Here is an 11,382-nt window from a genome sequence, read left to right on the forward strand (position 1 = left end):
AGGACGTAGACAATGGTGGCGATAGCGAAAGGGGACCTCCTAATGACCGCTGTGGGACGTGTTGAGGAATTAAGATAGATTACACCAAACGACCGGCGAATGGATCATCGTTGAAATGTGCTAGTACATCGTCACCGTTTTGCTGGGTTTGGGGGTGAAAGAAAAAAGAGCGAAAGAAGTTTTTAGTGCCGGCATTTTATTGCTTTTCGCACTGGAACGTCTTTAACGGAACTGTGCGCTAAACGCTGGGACGCCGCAGCAATGCAGCACATTTGCATTTGGATAAGAAATCATAAACGTTTTGTTTGATATTATTTAAAGGTATAACTTGTAACATGCCATCCGTTCAACAATATTTGTTTAACAGCAGCATAAATGACAAGCATCATCAAACTATGTACATGTTGCGCCAACAAAAGCTTATATTACTATTTATTTAAGGACGGCCAAGGCGTATTTAGGAGCAAAAGCTTTTAAAAAATCCGCTGTACGGTCAAGGCCTACTTTACTAAGCTAAGGTTTTCTATGACTTAAAATTTCATGTAGCTGGATAGTCAATAAAAGGCCAAAGAACTGTGATAATATATCTCTTATCAATAAAGCAAGCAGCATACGACACTTGAAACGCTTTTGATTTTGCTGTTTCTTAGTCTAATGACGATTGTTGTCTTGTATCTCTTCTTCGTTTTACAGCGTGGAATATAAGCACTTACCAGGAAGTCCTTCCTACTCATAGACCTCAGTCATTCAGAGATTTAAATCCTTTTACCTTTAAGACTCATTTGATCCCTTACGGGGAAAAAAATCACGTCTTGTAGTTGCTTAACAATTGTTTTTGATTCAGTATATTGTGGTCAGTTCTTGCACTCTCCTTACAAAACTCATCAGTCCATCAGCACACGCGCAACAAAAGGACTCGGAAACTAAATCATTTGACCCCGACGATTCTCCGCCAGCATAGTCTCGTTCGACGTGAGGCCTTTTAGACATTTTGCTAATTCAGTGTTCTGCATGCATTCACGCAATTCGTCCTGCTGTGAGAGACTATGTCCTGTTATTACGAACACTCTTACACCACTTGCAGTATCCTCACCATCCGCGTTTCATTGTCGTTGTGAGCTTGTGGCAAATTTGGCCGTTGACATTCATGAAGACAATCTGCAGTAACATTCATATCGTCAGAAAATTTCATACTACACAATTCTTGCAAAGAAAGTGCGTCGTATTCTTCCCGAACAATATCAGCAATCAGTTGGGCGTCCCTTAAGCCTAAACTCTTCACTGGTTTTAGTGAGGTAACATCCTAACAGAGTCCTTTTCACGAGATCTTCCATCTTCTTTTCAAAACGGTATGCTGTCAATGAGCTGAAAGTGCTTAATTGTGAATAACGAAGTTTTTTTTTATTATCATAGAATCGTTGGCCTGTTTTAGGAGAACATCCTTGTCTAGTGACGTTCCAGTCTAAAGACTCATCGGGTTTTCCGTCGAACAACCCACCTGCTTCGGGGACAGAACTTATCAATCCTATTACGACATGAGATTTCTGGCAAAATGCATCCAACCGATGCTACTTCAGGCAGTACCGTCATCGGGCGAAATAAGGCCCTTGAAGTCCGTAAGCGACATCATCCCTATCAACTATGCATCTGTAAACCCTCCTCAAGACAACAGTATCGCCAGTGAGCTAATAGCCGGTGTGTCTAACACAAATGTACCCGATGGGCACCTGGGCGTTAACTGTCCTTGCGCGAGTGGCAATAGAGGCGACCACACAGTCCAATGCTTCTATAACTATCTGCAGGACTGCGGCAATGCTGATGAATTGCGCATACCAGAATTTGGCGAGCAATTTGACTACATCAACCAATTTGAAAGCAATTGGTTCCACGATACGCCGCCGAGCCCGAATAACTCGCCAGTTAGCCCTTTAAGTCAGTTGCTGCAAGATCTCTTAGATATCGAAGAAGATTCTACCTGGCGCAGCTGTCTAATCGGTGACCCTCTGAACCAAGGAGTAAAGCAGGAAGTGAGGGTGGATACGGGCTGCATAAAGGACGAAGCAGAGGTGCATAATAAATGTGTTAAACAAAAACCTAAGCTAGAGAATCCAAACGATACGTCCAGGAAGCATGAGGACGAAAAAAAGTGTACCCTAACAAAGCGGGTCACACGTTCATCAGTAGCCAAAAAAAATTCGATATATATTTTGCCCCCAAGGGCTCAAAGAGTGAAGCAGTCGACTAACAGCGGAGATGCTATTATCGGAAGCAAATCCGTATCCTTACATAACCTCAAAGGATTTCACTTAACTGCAACCCATGGACGCAGTCTTCTCAAACCCAAACACGGCGTTCAAGCAGCCCTCGATTCCAACAACCTCAAAGGATTTCACTTAACTACAACCCGCGGACGCAGTCTTCTCAAACCCAAACACGGCGTTCAAGCAGCCCTCGATTCCAACAACGTTTCGCAAGGTGATGAAAAGTAAGTAAGAAGAAGTAGAAGTAAGGACCTCACTCGGTATGGCAAAGCGAAACCTTTACAAAAATCAATTTACCTTCCAGCAGTACCTTGTGCGTATCTAAACCCCAAGCAGCTGATGTCATGCTCGACCACTCGTACCCATATCCGGGATCCATGAAGCCCAACAGTGATGTGAAGAACAGCACTGGCATAAAACGGCAACTGCAACCAGAGCTCGAGGATCAGCAACACGAACTGAAGAAAACAAAACTCGATATGCAAAACCGTATGGAGCAAGAACGGCGCTTGGCTGAAAAAAAATTATTTCTACAGCTGAAGGAAGAGATTCCCACGTTAAAATACAAGGAAAACGTACCAAAAATCATGATTTTGACCAAGGCGATTGAGTTCTGCGACCAGCTAAGACAAGAGTACGAACAGTCGCGCTTGCTGCGCCAGCGGAACAGGATTCTGCGCCGACAGATACATCATTTACGCTGTACCAGCTGGTAAACCGTGCACAACCGGAGCTTGCAAGCTCGGTTAAGATGTTCGTAAGTTCCGCCAATGCTGATCTTATTGCGGTGTTTGTATTTTACTTCTTTATTACTTTAAAAATCTGTTTACTTTAATATTTCTTATTTTCAAAGCTGGTTAGCAGAGTTTCTACTTTTTTATTTTTTTATATTTTTTTGTAAATACAGCCTAAAAGACAAAATGTTAAAATAAAACCAGTCGCTGAATGAAACTTACCAAACCTACACAATCTTAATAAAAATAAATCAAACGAGAGATGAAAATGTATGATTCTAGCGAGTCTTTCTTTAAATAATTATTACCCTTCTCATGTGGTTTATATGAATTAGCAAAAAATTAAATTCAATATTCTTTCTATCACTGTAGAATTTACATTTACAGTTGTTAACTTGTTTTAATTTGTTTGCAAACCTGCTTTTCTTTGCGCATTAGTAAATTCTTCTTTCGAAAAACCTATCATTAGCACAGGCTTGAAATTAAAGCTATCCACAAACGCTCGATGCACTCCTTCAGTCGTAATAGCAGTTTCATTAGTAAAAAGCAAACCAAATCACAAAACGAATGACTTCTCCGGCACCTTTCCAACACCGAAAAGCGGACCTTAAGCTCAAAAAGGTGTCACAGCGAAACCAATGCAAATGAAATTACAAATCACACCGTTTCCCATTTTCCTGCCCTTGGCCCTAAGGATCTTGCGCTCTCTAGGTCAATGCGCCACGTGGCCAGTGCCGGCAAATCGAGCTGGCACGGAAAAGTTGATTGTGTTTTTCCCCCCGTCGAACGTTCCGTGAACAGTGTACCAAGACATCAAAGTCGGCCACGGTGTTCTGCCCACCTTTCGTGTGTGTGTATGTGTGGCTTGGTGGGTGGGAGAGTGTGCCGAAGCACCCACCGAGAGATCAATGGGAAAATTCAGCGTCCCGAGCATGAACTCCACCGAACCTGACTTCAATCATACTTTCGATGATGAAAACGCTCCTCCTGCATCGTCCTGCCGAAGGGCCACGCTTCCTGCGGATGGTCGCCAACGCACGGTGCAATCTCTTAACGTGTGGGTACGGTAGTCACCATCGGTGCGACGAAAGCGACCCATCATAAATTGCAAAACCCTAAAAAAAAACCCCAGCGTACGGTTCCATCCCGCCCCATCACGCGTGTCGGCGCGCGTGGCCCCATTGTACATTTGTGGCTTCGGCGAAAATATCGCAAAGCAGTCAGTCAATATCATTTTCCCCGGTTCAGGCCGGAAAATCCATCCCCACACCGTCGCGGCCCATCCGCGAATGATGTGGGTCAATCGCATTACGGTTGAAAGGCAACGATCGGCAGATGCGAACGGCGGAATCGGAATAGTGCGCACAGAGGAGAGAAAAAAAAAAGAAATCCGTCCCCAACCGGAACCGGCCAGCTGTTTGTGGCAATCAATATTTTCTACCAGTTAATACGATTCGCCCCGGATGGGGCTTCCGTTGATTGCGGCGCGTAACAAGATTACGGCCCGACCATACGCCTGAGGTAGGAGGAGGTAAGCGAGCGGGGCTGGTTTTTTAGGGCTGGTTTGACAAAATCCAACCACCAAACCAGGCACACCCACAGCGGACCAAATTAAACCATCATCGATATCATGATGGTGGCGATTGGTGGCCGGGCGTGGGTGGCAAATTTAATTCGAACTATATTTTATAGCTAGCTGACCGGGCCGAATGTTCCAGTGTGGCGCTGATGCCACAGTGACGCTAATGGAATCAAGGGCTTTTAGCGAGTGAACTTAGGTACACCGAAGACGGGGAAAACTCGATTAAAACGGGAGTGCTTTTGAGGTTTGATTAAAACTGGCTGATCATCACCAGCACCGGGCAAGAGCGGATGAAAAATAGCTTGTACCAAAACGCACACCTTTATATCATCGATTATCGCTCATTTATTTACACATTCGAGAGTTTGGTGCCGTAGATTACATCGCACATCGATCAACATTCAACAAGTTAAAATAAGCTGTGTGCTGCGCTTCAAGCTAACCAACGTAAGCCGCACGGATCGCGGTTAATTAAGCTTCTCGATCACAACGTTCGTGGTGGATTTCACCTTCAGGAAGAAGGGCGATTCCTGCTCGGGCAGGAACGTGGAAGGTCGCACCTGGTACACACCGGCCGGGATGGCTTCGAGGTCGAGCACGCAAAATCCGGACCGATAGACACCGGTTTTCTGTGACACGAACGGCGCAGTCACGGTGGCGTCCGCCAGCGAAACCACCGTCAGATCGAGCCCCACCTGATACACCTTGGGACCGCGCAGCTCGATCACGAGATCGCTCGTGTCCGCCGGGCCAATATGCAACCGGTAGAGCGGGTTGTTCTTGTACGTCGCCGGGTGGTTCATGCATCCGCCGGCCGTCTTGCTGCTCCATTCACCGTTCAGCTGGGGATGAGAAAGGTGAAAGCAACGTGATTAAGCGAATGAAAGAGCTGCGCGGCGATCGAAACGTACATTTTCCACGGTCGTGTACCGCTGGCCGAGCTGTTTAAGCTCAAATTTCGTCCGGCTGTACGCACGCAGCGAGTAGTAGATGGTGGCGGTTTTTTCGTACTGCGACACGACCAGCGTGTAGCGGCGTTCCGCCGTCGGATCCAGCCGGATCTTGCACAGATAGTGCGGGCTATTGATGCGCACACCGTCGATGAAGGGCGGCGGATCGGTTGGGTAGTAAACCCGCCGGCCATTCCCGTTGTACACCAGCACCGTGATGTACTCGTGGTTTTCGCGAAAGTCCTCGATGCTTGTGATGTGGCGCGTGAGCAGTATCCACACCGAACCCTGCCCTGCCGGTACCGTTAGGCTGAACTGCGGGTTATCACCGACGTTGTACGCGTCCTTCGTCGGACCAACGCCAGCACTCCACGACTGGTGGATGCAATACGTGTACTGGAACAGCGTCGGGTCCCAGTTCAGGTAGAACACGTCGAAGAAATTGATGATCGAGCGGTAGTCGATCCAGAACACGCCGTTATCGAACGTAGCCGCCAGCTTCGGATCGTACCCGAGCGTCCGCTGTAGCTCCGGTGTCCAGTGTACCGCGTCCAGTTCGGAGTAGTTACCGCGCCAGCGTAGATGCGACCAGGGGTTCTTTAGCTGCAGCAGTTTCACGCCGTCCACCTCACGCATATCCAGCACGGCGTACGCATGTGTCGATACGAGCCCGGTCCGATCGGCTTCCGCGTCCGTCAGCTCGCCCGTCGCCACCGTCACCAAGCAACGGCCCAAACTCAAGCTCTCCCGCAGCCGGTTGAACACCGCATCCGCGTCAAAGTTCGGTTCAGTCGATTTCACCACCGCCCGTTCCGGTATCCATCCCGTCAGTGCATGGAGATCGATGTTCTGAAAAGGGACAGACAAAAGGACAATATAGTTAAACGAGAGACCTGCCAGTGAAAGATGGAACACGTCTTCCCGATACGTACACTGTTGGAACCGGGAAAATCGTACCCTCCCATCAGCTTCATGTACGCCTTCTCCAACAGTGACACCCAGAACTCATTCTTATTGCTCGAGTACGAGCACAGCAGCTGATTGTGCCGGCCCATCGGCAAGTGGTCGTCGATCACCACCTTCCGCGGAATACCGTTCACGTGCATCCGGATCGAGTACTTCCCGCTTGGGTTGTACACCGGTTCGTCTCGGCTGTTACGCGGGTAGATGATCGACGTGAGGATCCGGCGCTTAAATCTCTTCTCGAACTGTGACGCCACGGCAAGCGACGCCACGAAGCTGCAATCCGATACGACCGTCTGTCGAATGCTGTAAAAGTCCGCATGGTCCCCCACGATCAGCTGCGGGTGTTCACTCAGCTCGCTCACGCGCACCCAGCTGACGAAATCGCGCTTCTGCTTGGGTGCAAGCTCCAGGTAACCGTCTTTGTCGGTGAACGGCATCGGAAAGTGGAACTTTTCCAGCAGGTCGATGTCCATGAACGGTACGTACACCTTTGCGTTGACGTAGGACGTGTGTTCGAGCACCTTTTTCTCCTCGTTGGTGTAGGCATGGCGGCTTCCGCTGATCTCCAACAGGGGACCCGACCGTGAGGGACTTGCTGCAAAAGAATGTGCACGATCAATCAATCGTGAGCCGCCTGTTGCCACCTTCAATGAACCTACTCAATACGGAACTACTCCGCACGGGTTGTTGCAGCGTCGTTGGGGTAAGGCTTGCAGATGGCTGAGGGTTCACTGGACTGGAATACTTTATTCCCTTCAACTCTTCCGCTCGCTCCAGGGCCTGCTTGGCGAACTTGTTAAGCTTCTCGCGCACCTCGCGATCTTCGAGCCGCAAGATTTTCTCCACTGCTTGCCCATACAGGTTGATGGCTTCTTCCTTCTTGCCCAGTTCATCGGCGTCCAGCGCACGGCAAAGGATAGTGCGAATATCGCTTTCGCTAGTCATCGAGCGGAGCTATCGATAGGCTAGCTAAAATAGTTATTCGACACAAAATACACTTGGCAGGAATGCAACGAATTTTCAACAAAGCACTAACAAAGCCCGCAACATGGTGAGTGCGGGTGAGTCATCTGATGGATTTGTTTTTGTTTACGTTGGAGCTCCCTCAACACGGGCTGTCAAAACTACCTCTCAAGTTGCACCGGTTCTGGTTACGTATGTCAGTTCCCTCTGCTGCTGTGTCTCATTTTCATTTCAGTGCATCTAAAAGAATCATATAATTTACAAACTCCGCGTATAAATATTGTACAATGAACCTCTATTAACTCATGCTCGACATGCCCGTATAACCGGTCAGTGAAACAGCAAATATTTAGAACACAACTGTTATACGTCAGTCATACCGTCTAAAGCGACATGTATGTGTCGTAGCTGTCAAAGCTAGTGTTTTACCGCGCTTTGCATACGAAAGTTCAGCCAGTTTGCACGCTGCAATTGGAGATATGTCTGTGGATAAAGGTTTTGAATTAATAAGAGAATTTGAGCGCTCTACCGATCCCATTCCACCCTTCAATGTAGGTAAAACCAAGGTGCTTTATTAACAATCACTCATAACAAATGCTTATCATTTCCAGGACGATGGCGTTCGGTCCGTGCTGGAGGATATCTCCAAGATCTACCAGGAAAACAACAATCATGCGTAAGTTTTCTGGCAATAAAATGCACGACCAAGTTGGTGAAACATGAAACAAAAATTCCAGGCAATCGTTCAGCTCGAACCGTGATCGTAAGTTGCTTCCACTGGTCGTGTATCGACACAAGCTTATTCAGCGACAGAAACGTTGCCTACTCGCGTATTTGGGAAACCGATTGTTCCGCCTGAAACGGCTTCGATGGCACGTTGGTGCTATTCTGCCACCGGAAATTAAGGCGTGCATCAACGAGCCAGAATCGATGTGGTTCAACGAGTATTCCAAAATACTTGCCACATACATGGCCTCCATCCACGACGGATACGGGTTAAACCTCACGAACGACATCAAGCCACCCAAATCGCTCAACATTGAGGTTCGGTGTTTGACTGATTACGGCAAGTTCGAGCTGGATAACGGTGAAATCATACTTTTGAAGAAAAACAGCATACACTACCTGCCAAAGCTTCAGTGTGAACAGTTGATTCGACAAGGAATACTAGAGCACATTATTTAACAGCAATAAAGTGTTTCTTTGTTCGGTAAGTCCCATCTACAATTCATTTAACTAACCTACTGTGCCCAGCGTAACGTTAAAAATAAGCAACAACAGATCACTTGACTCTACTAGACCGTTACCTTCCGAAACGTGTCGCTTCGGTAGTCACACACATTACACTGGAAGTCTGCATCAGCCAGCTGATTTCCCTTCAAACAAAGATAACAGAAGACATGCTTGCATCCCATGTGATGGGGCAGGATTACTCGTTCGTTGCAATAAGCGCATCTAGAGTCCGCTGTTAGTGCAACTCGCTCGACCGATGTATGTTTCGATTCTAATCGTAGCATATTCCTCAACTTTCGCTTCAACGAGTGATAGTTAATGAACGGAATGGTGAAGCCGAGTAGCTCCATAAATCCTGCCCAAACCAGCTCGCGCGTCATATACGAATAACCGATGTTTCGCCGCTTGGCACCGTCCAGAGAGCGATGGTTGATACGCAGAATGCAATCCACCAGCGAGGGTCGTGTGCCGGTTCTTAGAAATTTGAAAAAGTTAACCAAGTTGAAAATAACCAGCGCGTTTTCCACCGTTTGTATCAGCCACTGCAATCGCGTCCAGTTCGTCCAACGAAACTGGCAGGTCTCTTTGGCGTAGGGTAGGAATATCGTCAACAGATAATGGAGTGTTTGCTTAACCTGCGTCAATTGATCCTTCTCGTAAGCGATCGAGAGCATCTGTTGGCCAAAGGTAGCATAAGAGCTCCGGATAGAGAAGTTCCATAGTGCAGAACTCAAAATGAAATTTATCTCCGGCTGAAGATGGCTAAGCAATCCCGGCTGGAAACATAACAAAAGGTTTTTATCATGACACAGCAGGGTACAATGGTCAACCGATAGACTTACCGGTAAGCATTGGAGAATGTTTTGAACCTGCTGCTTGAGAAGATTTGATATCTCATTATCGAGTTGTATGGAATCCAACTGAAATTGAAACAACCAACTTTGGTTAGAATGCATTTCAAACCCCGGGTTTTTGTGTATCGAACCTGATTCACGCGGGGAACAAAATTTGCTTTAATTTTAGCAGTATTTTCGTTTGCAACCATTTTTATAGTTCTTGTTTTGATTCATCTAATATCTCAACACAATGCTGTCAATCTGACAAATCCGTAGAGGAATTTTTGTTGTGAAAGGTTAATATTACAGCTTCATGTACATACAATTTGTATTGCTTTGTATGCTTCGTAAAGCAAACATTTATTATTTTGTGAGAAGTATTTTTGCTTTTATATGTTTTCATTCAAAAAACGTATTTGTTGAACGCCGTTATCAAGTGTTATTGTGAAACAGTGCTATGTGTATCATTAGTTACGGAGCAAAGTTGACAGATGCACTCGCGACAACCCCAGCTTTGGACGTGGAGGAAAAAAAAGCACACTTGGAATTGACGTGGACACAACACTTTTTTCTGTCAACAACCGTAACCGAGATTGGAACGTCGCGTTCGCTCCGTTTCTTACTGCATTTACAAGATTTGCCTACGTCGGATCGTGTGTTATTCGGAACCGTTCAGCAGCAGCTCAAGGTAAGCTAGCAACAAGAGAAAGTGCCGCAGGAGAAACAATCATCTTACGTATCGCTTTCACAGTGACGCGAAATGGATCAATTGACGAAATTCTACGAACCTGGCCGCTCGTTCGCTAAGGATTCCATCCGACTGATTAAGCGTTGCACCAAGCCCGACCGCCGGGAGTTCCAGAAGATCGCCATCGCTACAGCTATCGGGTTCTGCATTATGGGATTCATCGGTTTCTTCGTGAAACTGATACACATCCCGATCAACAACATCATCGTCGGATCATAAGCTGCGCATCACTCATCTACACACCCCCGACTCCCTACTAAAACACCGACTGATATCCCTCCACATCCGACGCGTTCTTCAACTTTCTCCGTGACCTATCTTCCACACTCACGATTCCTGAACTGGCACGAAGGCGAACGGTTGGCATCTATATGGAGGAACAACAAACCCCGTGGCACCTTTCGCGCAGACCAGCCAGCTCTGCTTCGTGGCACTTGTCGCTGTTTGGTGGACCGAGTTTCGGAGCCGTTTCCTTGCGCTTGCAACTATTATAGTGTGTAATTCCGTTTTCGTGCGTTATTAGATGTAATCCAATCGCGTGACGCTCGTCGTTGGACGAGTGTTACGTATTTTTTGTGAAAACGAATAAATAATTTATTGTTTCACTTAATCGTTTGTTGAATTTAGCTTAAGGTAAAGTTTCGGGTGTTAAAAGAGTGCCTTTAAATGAGATAGGCATGGGGTCGTTCTAATTCCCTTATGTGATGAAATTGGTACAGCTACAGGTACGAGCAAAACCCTCCTCTCCCAAGTTTTGTTAAAGCCCAAAAAGCATTAATATACAAGATCAGTACATATTCCGATAAACCTATTCATTTTACTACGGATCAATGTGCGGTTGTTATAATGTTAAGAAAATTTAAATAGCGCAAGACAACTCAGTTTCTATGGAAACATACTAAGATGCAGATTTAGTGCAAGTTTCTTCTTCAAAATGTTTGTTACTGTTGCATTCATTGTTTGCTTTCAAACAAGAAAAAGGAACACAAAGCTGACACGCATGTTTTCAATACACTAGCATGGCTGGACGGATGAATACTAAGCACTGACAGCGGATTAAACATACCGGTTAAAAAACGGAAGACATAATAGAAACACGATGATCTGAA

The 11,382-nt window shown here is 46.4% G+C and overlaps 4 protein-coding genes across 4 annotated transcripts; 2 read left to right on the forward strand and 2 right to left on the reverse strand.

Annotated features, from left to right (window-relative positions):
- Positions 1-4,923: 4,923 nt before the first annotated feature.
- On the reverse strand, positions 4,924-7,543 carry LOC128731817 (calpain-7-like). The gene is made up of 4 exons (XM_053824959.1): positions 7,138-7,543; positions 6,460-7,088; positions 5,489-6,376; positions 4,924-5,419 (listed from the first exon to the last, which is right to left on the reverse strand). Exons 1-4 carry the CDS (start codon positions 7,436-7,438, stop codon positions 5,045-5,047), a joined length of 2,193 nt encoding a protein of 730 aa, XP_053680934.1. The 5' UTR covers positions 7,439-7,543; the 3' UTR covers positions 4,924-5,044.
- Positions 7,544-7,935: 392 nt separating this feature from the next.
- On the forward strand, positions 7,936-8,641 carry LOC128728288 (DNA replication complex GINS protein PSF1-like). The gene is made up of 3 exons (XM_053821912.1): positions 7,936-8,007; positions 8,068-8,132; positions 8,194-8,641. The coding sequence occupies exons 1-3, from the start codon at positions 7,936-7,938 to the stop codon at positions 8,639-8,641; spliced, it is 585 nt and encodes a 194-aa protein (XP_053677887.1).
- Positions 8,642-8,746: 105 nt separating this feature from the next.
- Positions 8,747-9,840, reverse strand: LOC128728299 (peroxisome biogenesis factor 2). The gene is made up of 4 exons (XM_053821923.1): positions 9,833-9,840; positions 9,675-9,744; positions 9,532-9,609; positions 8,747-9,465 (listed from the first exon to the last, which is right to left on the reverse strand). The coding sequence occupies exons 1-4, from the start codon at positions 9,838-9,840 to the stop codon at positions 8,752-8,754; spliced, it is 870 nt and encodes a 289-aa protein (XP_053677898.1). The 3' UTR covers positions 8,747-8,751.
- Positions 9,841-10,071: 231 nt separating this feature from the next.
- Positions 10,072-10,877, forward strand: LOC128730899 (protein transport protein Sec61 subunit gamma). Its single transcript, XM_053823986.1, has 2 exons — positions 10,072-10,213; positions 10,277-10,877. Exon 2 carries the CDS (start codon positions 10,286-10,288, stop codon positions 10,490-10,492), a length of 207 nt encoding a protein of 68 aa, XP_053679961.1. The 5' UTR covers positions 10,072-10,213; positions 10,277-10,285; the 3' UTR covers positions 10,493-10,877.
- The last annotated feature ends 505 nt before the right edge of the window (positions 10,878-11,382 follow it).

The sequence above is a fragment of the Anopheles nili genome, chromosome 2, assembly GCF_943737925.1.
Source record: "Anopheles nili chromosome 2, idAnoNiliSN_F5_01, whole genome shotgun sequence".
Lineage (NCBI taxonomy): Eukaryota > Metazoa > Arthropoda > Insecta > Diptera > Culicidae > Anopheles > Anopheles nili.

What these genes read in the sequence shown, in the direction of transcription:
- LOC128731817 (XM_053824959.1), bottom strand. Translation starts at nt 7,438, where the DNA reads ATGACTAGCGAAAGCGATATTCGCACTATCCTTTGCCGTGCGCTGGAC. An exon ending in ATTGAGTAGGTTCATTGAAG is followed by an intron (nt 7,089 to 7,137) that starts GTGGCAACAGGC and finishes ATTCTTTTGCAG; the next exon opens with CAAGTCCCTCACGGTCGGGT. An exon ending in GGTACACGACCGTGGAAAAT is followed by an intron (nt 5,420 to 5,488) that starts GTACGTTTCGAT and finishes TCTCATCCCCAG; the next exon opens with CTGAACGGTGAATGGAGCAG.
- LOC128728288 (XM_053821912.1), top strand. Translation starts at nt 7,936, where the DNA reads ATGTCTGTGGATAAAGGTTTTGAATTAATAAGAGAATTTGAGCGCTCT. An exon ending in ATCCCATTCCACCCTTCAAT is followed by an intron (nt 8,008 to 8,067) that starts GTAGGTAAAACC and finishes TATCATTTCCAG; the next exon opens with GACGATGGCGTTCGGTCCGT. An exon ending in CAGGAAAACAACAATCATGC is followed by an intron (nt 8,133 to 8,193) that starts GTAAGTTTTCTG and finishes CAAAAATTCCAG; the next exon opens with GCAATCGTTCAGCTCGAACC.
- LOC128728299 (XM_053821923.1), bottom strand. An exon ending in TTGTTCCCCGCGTGAATCAG is followed by an intron (nt 9,610 to 9,674) that starts GTTCGATACACA and finishes TTTCAATTTCAG; the next exon opens with TTGGATTCCATACAACTCGA. An exon ending in ACATTCTCCAATGCTTACCG is followed by an intron (nt 9,466 to 9,531) that starts GTAAGTCTATCG and finishes TTATGTTTCCAG; the next exon opens with CCGGGATTGCTTAGCCATCT.
- LOC128730899 (XM_053823986.1), top strand. Translation starts at nt 10,286, where the DNA reads ATGGATCAATTGACGAAATTCTACGAACCTGGCCGCTCGTTCGCTAAG.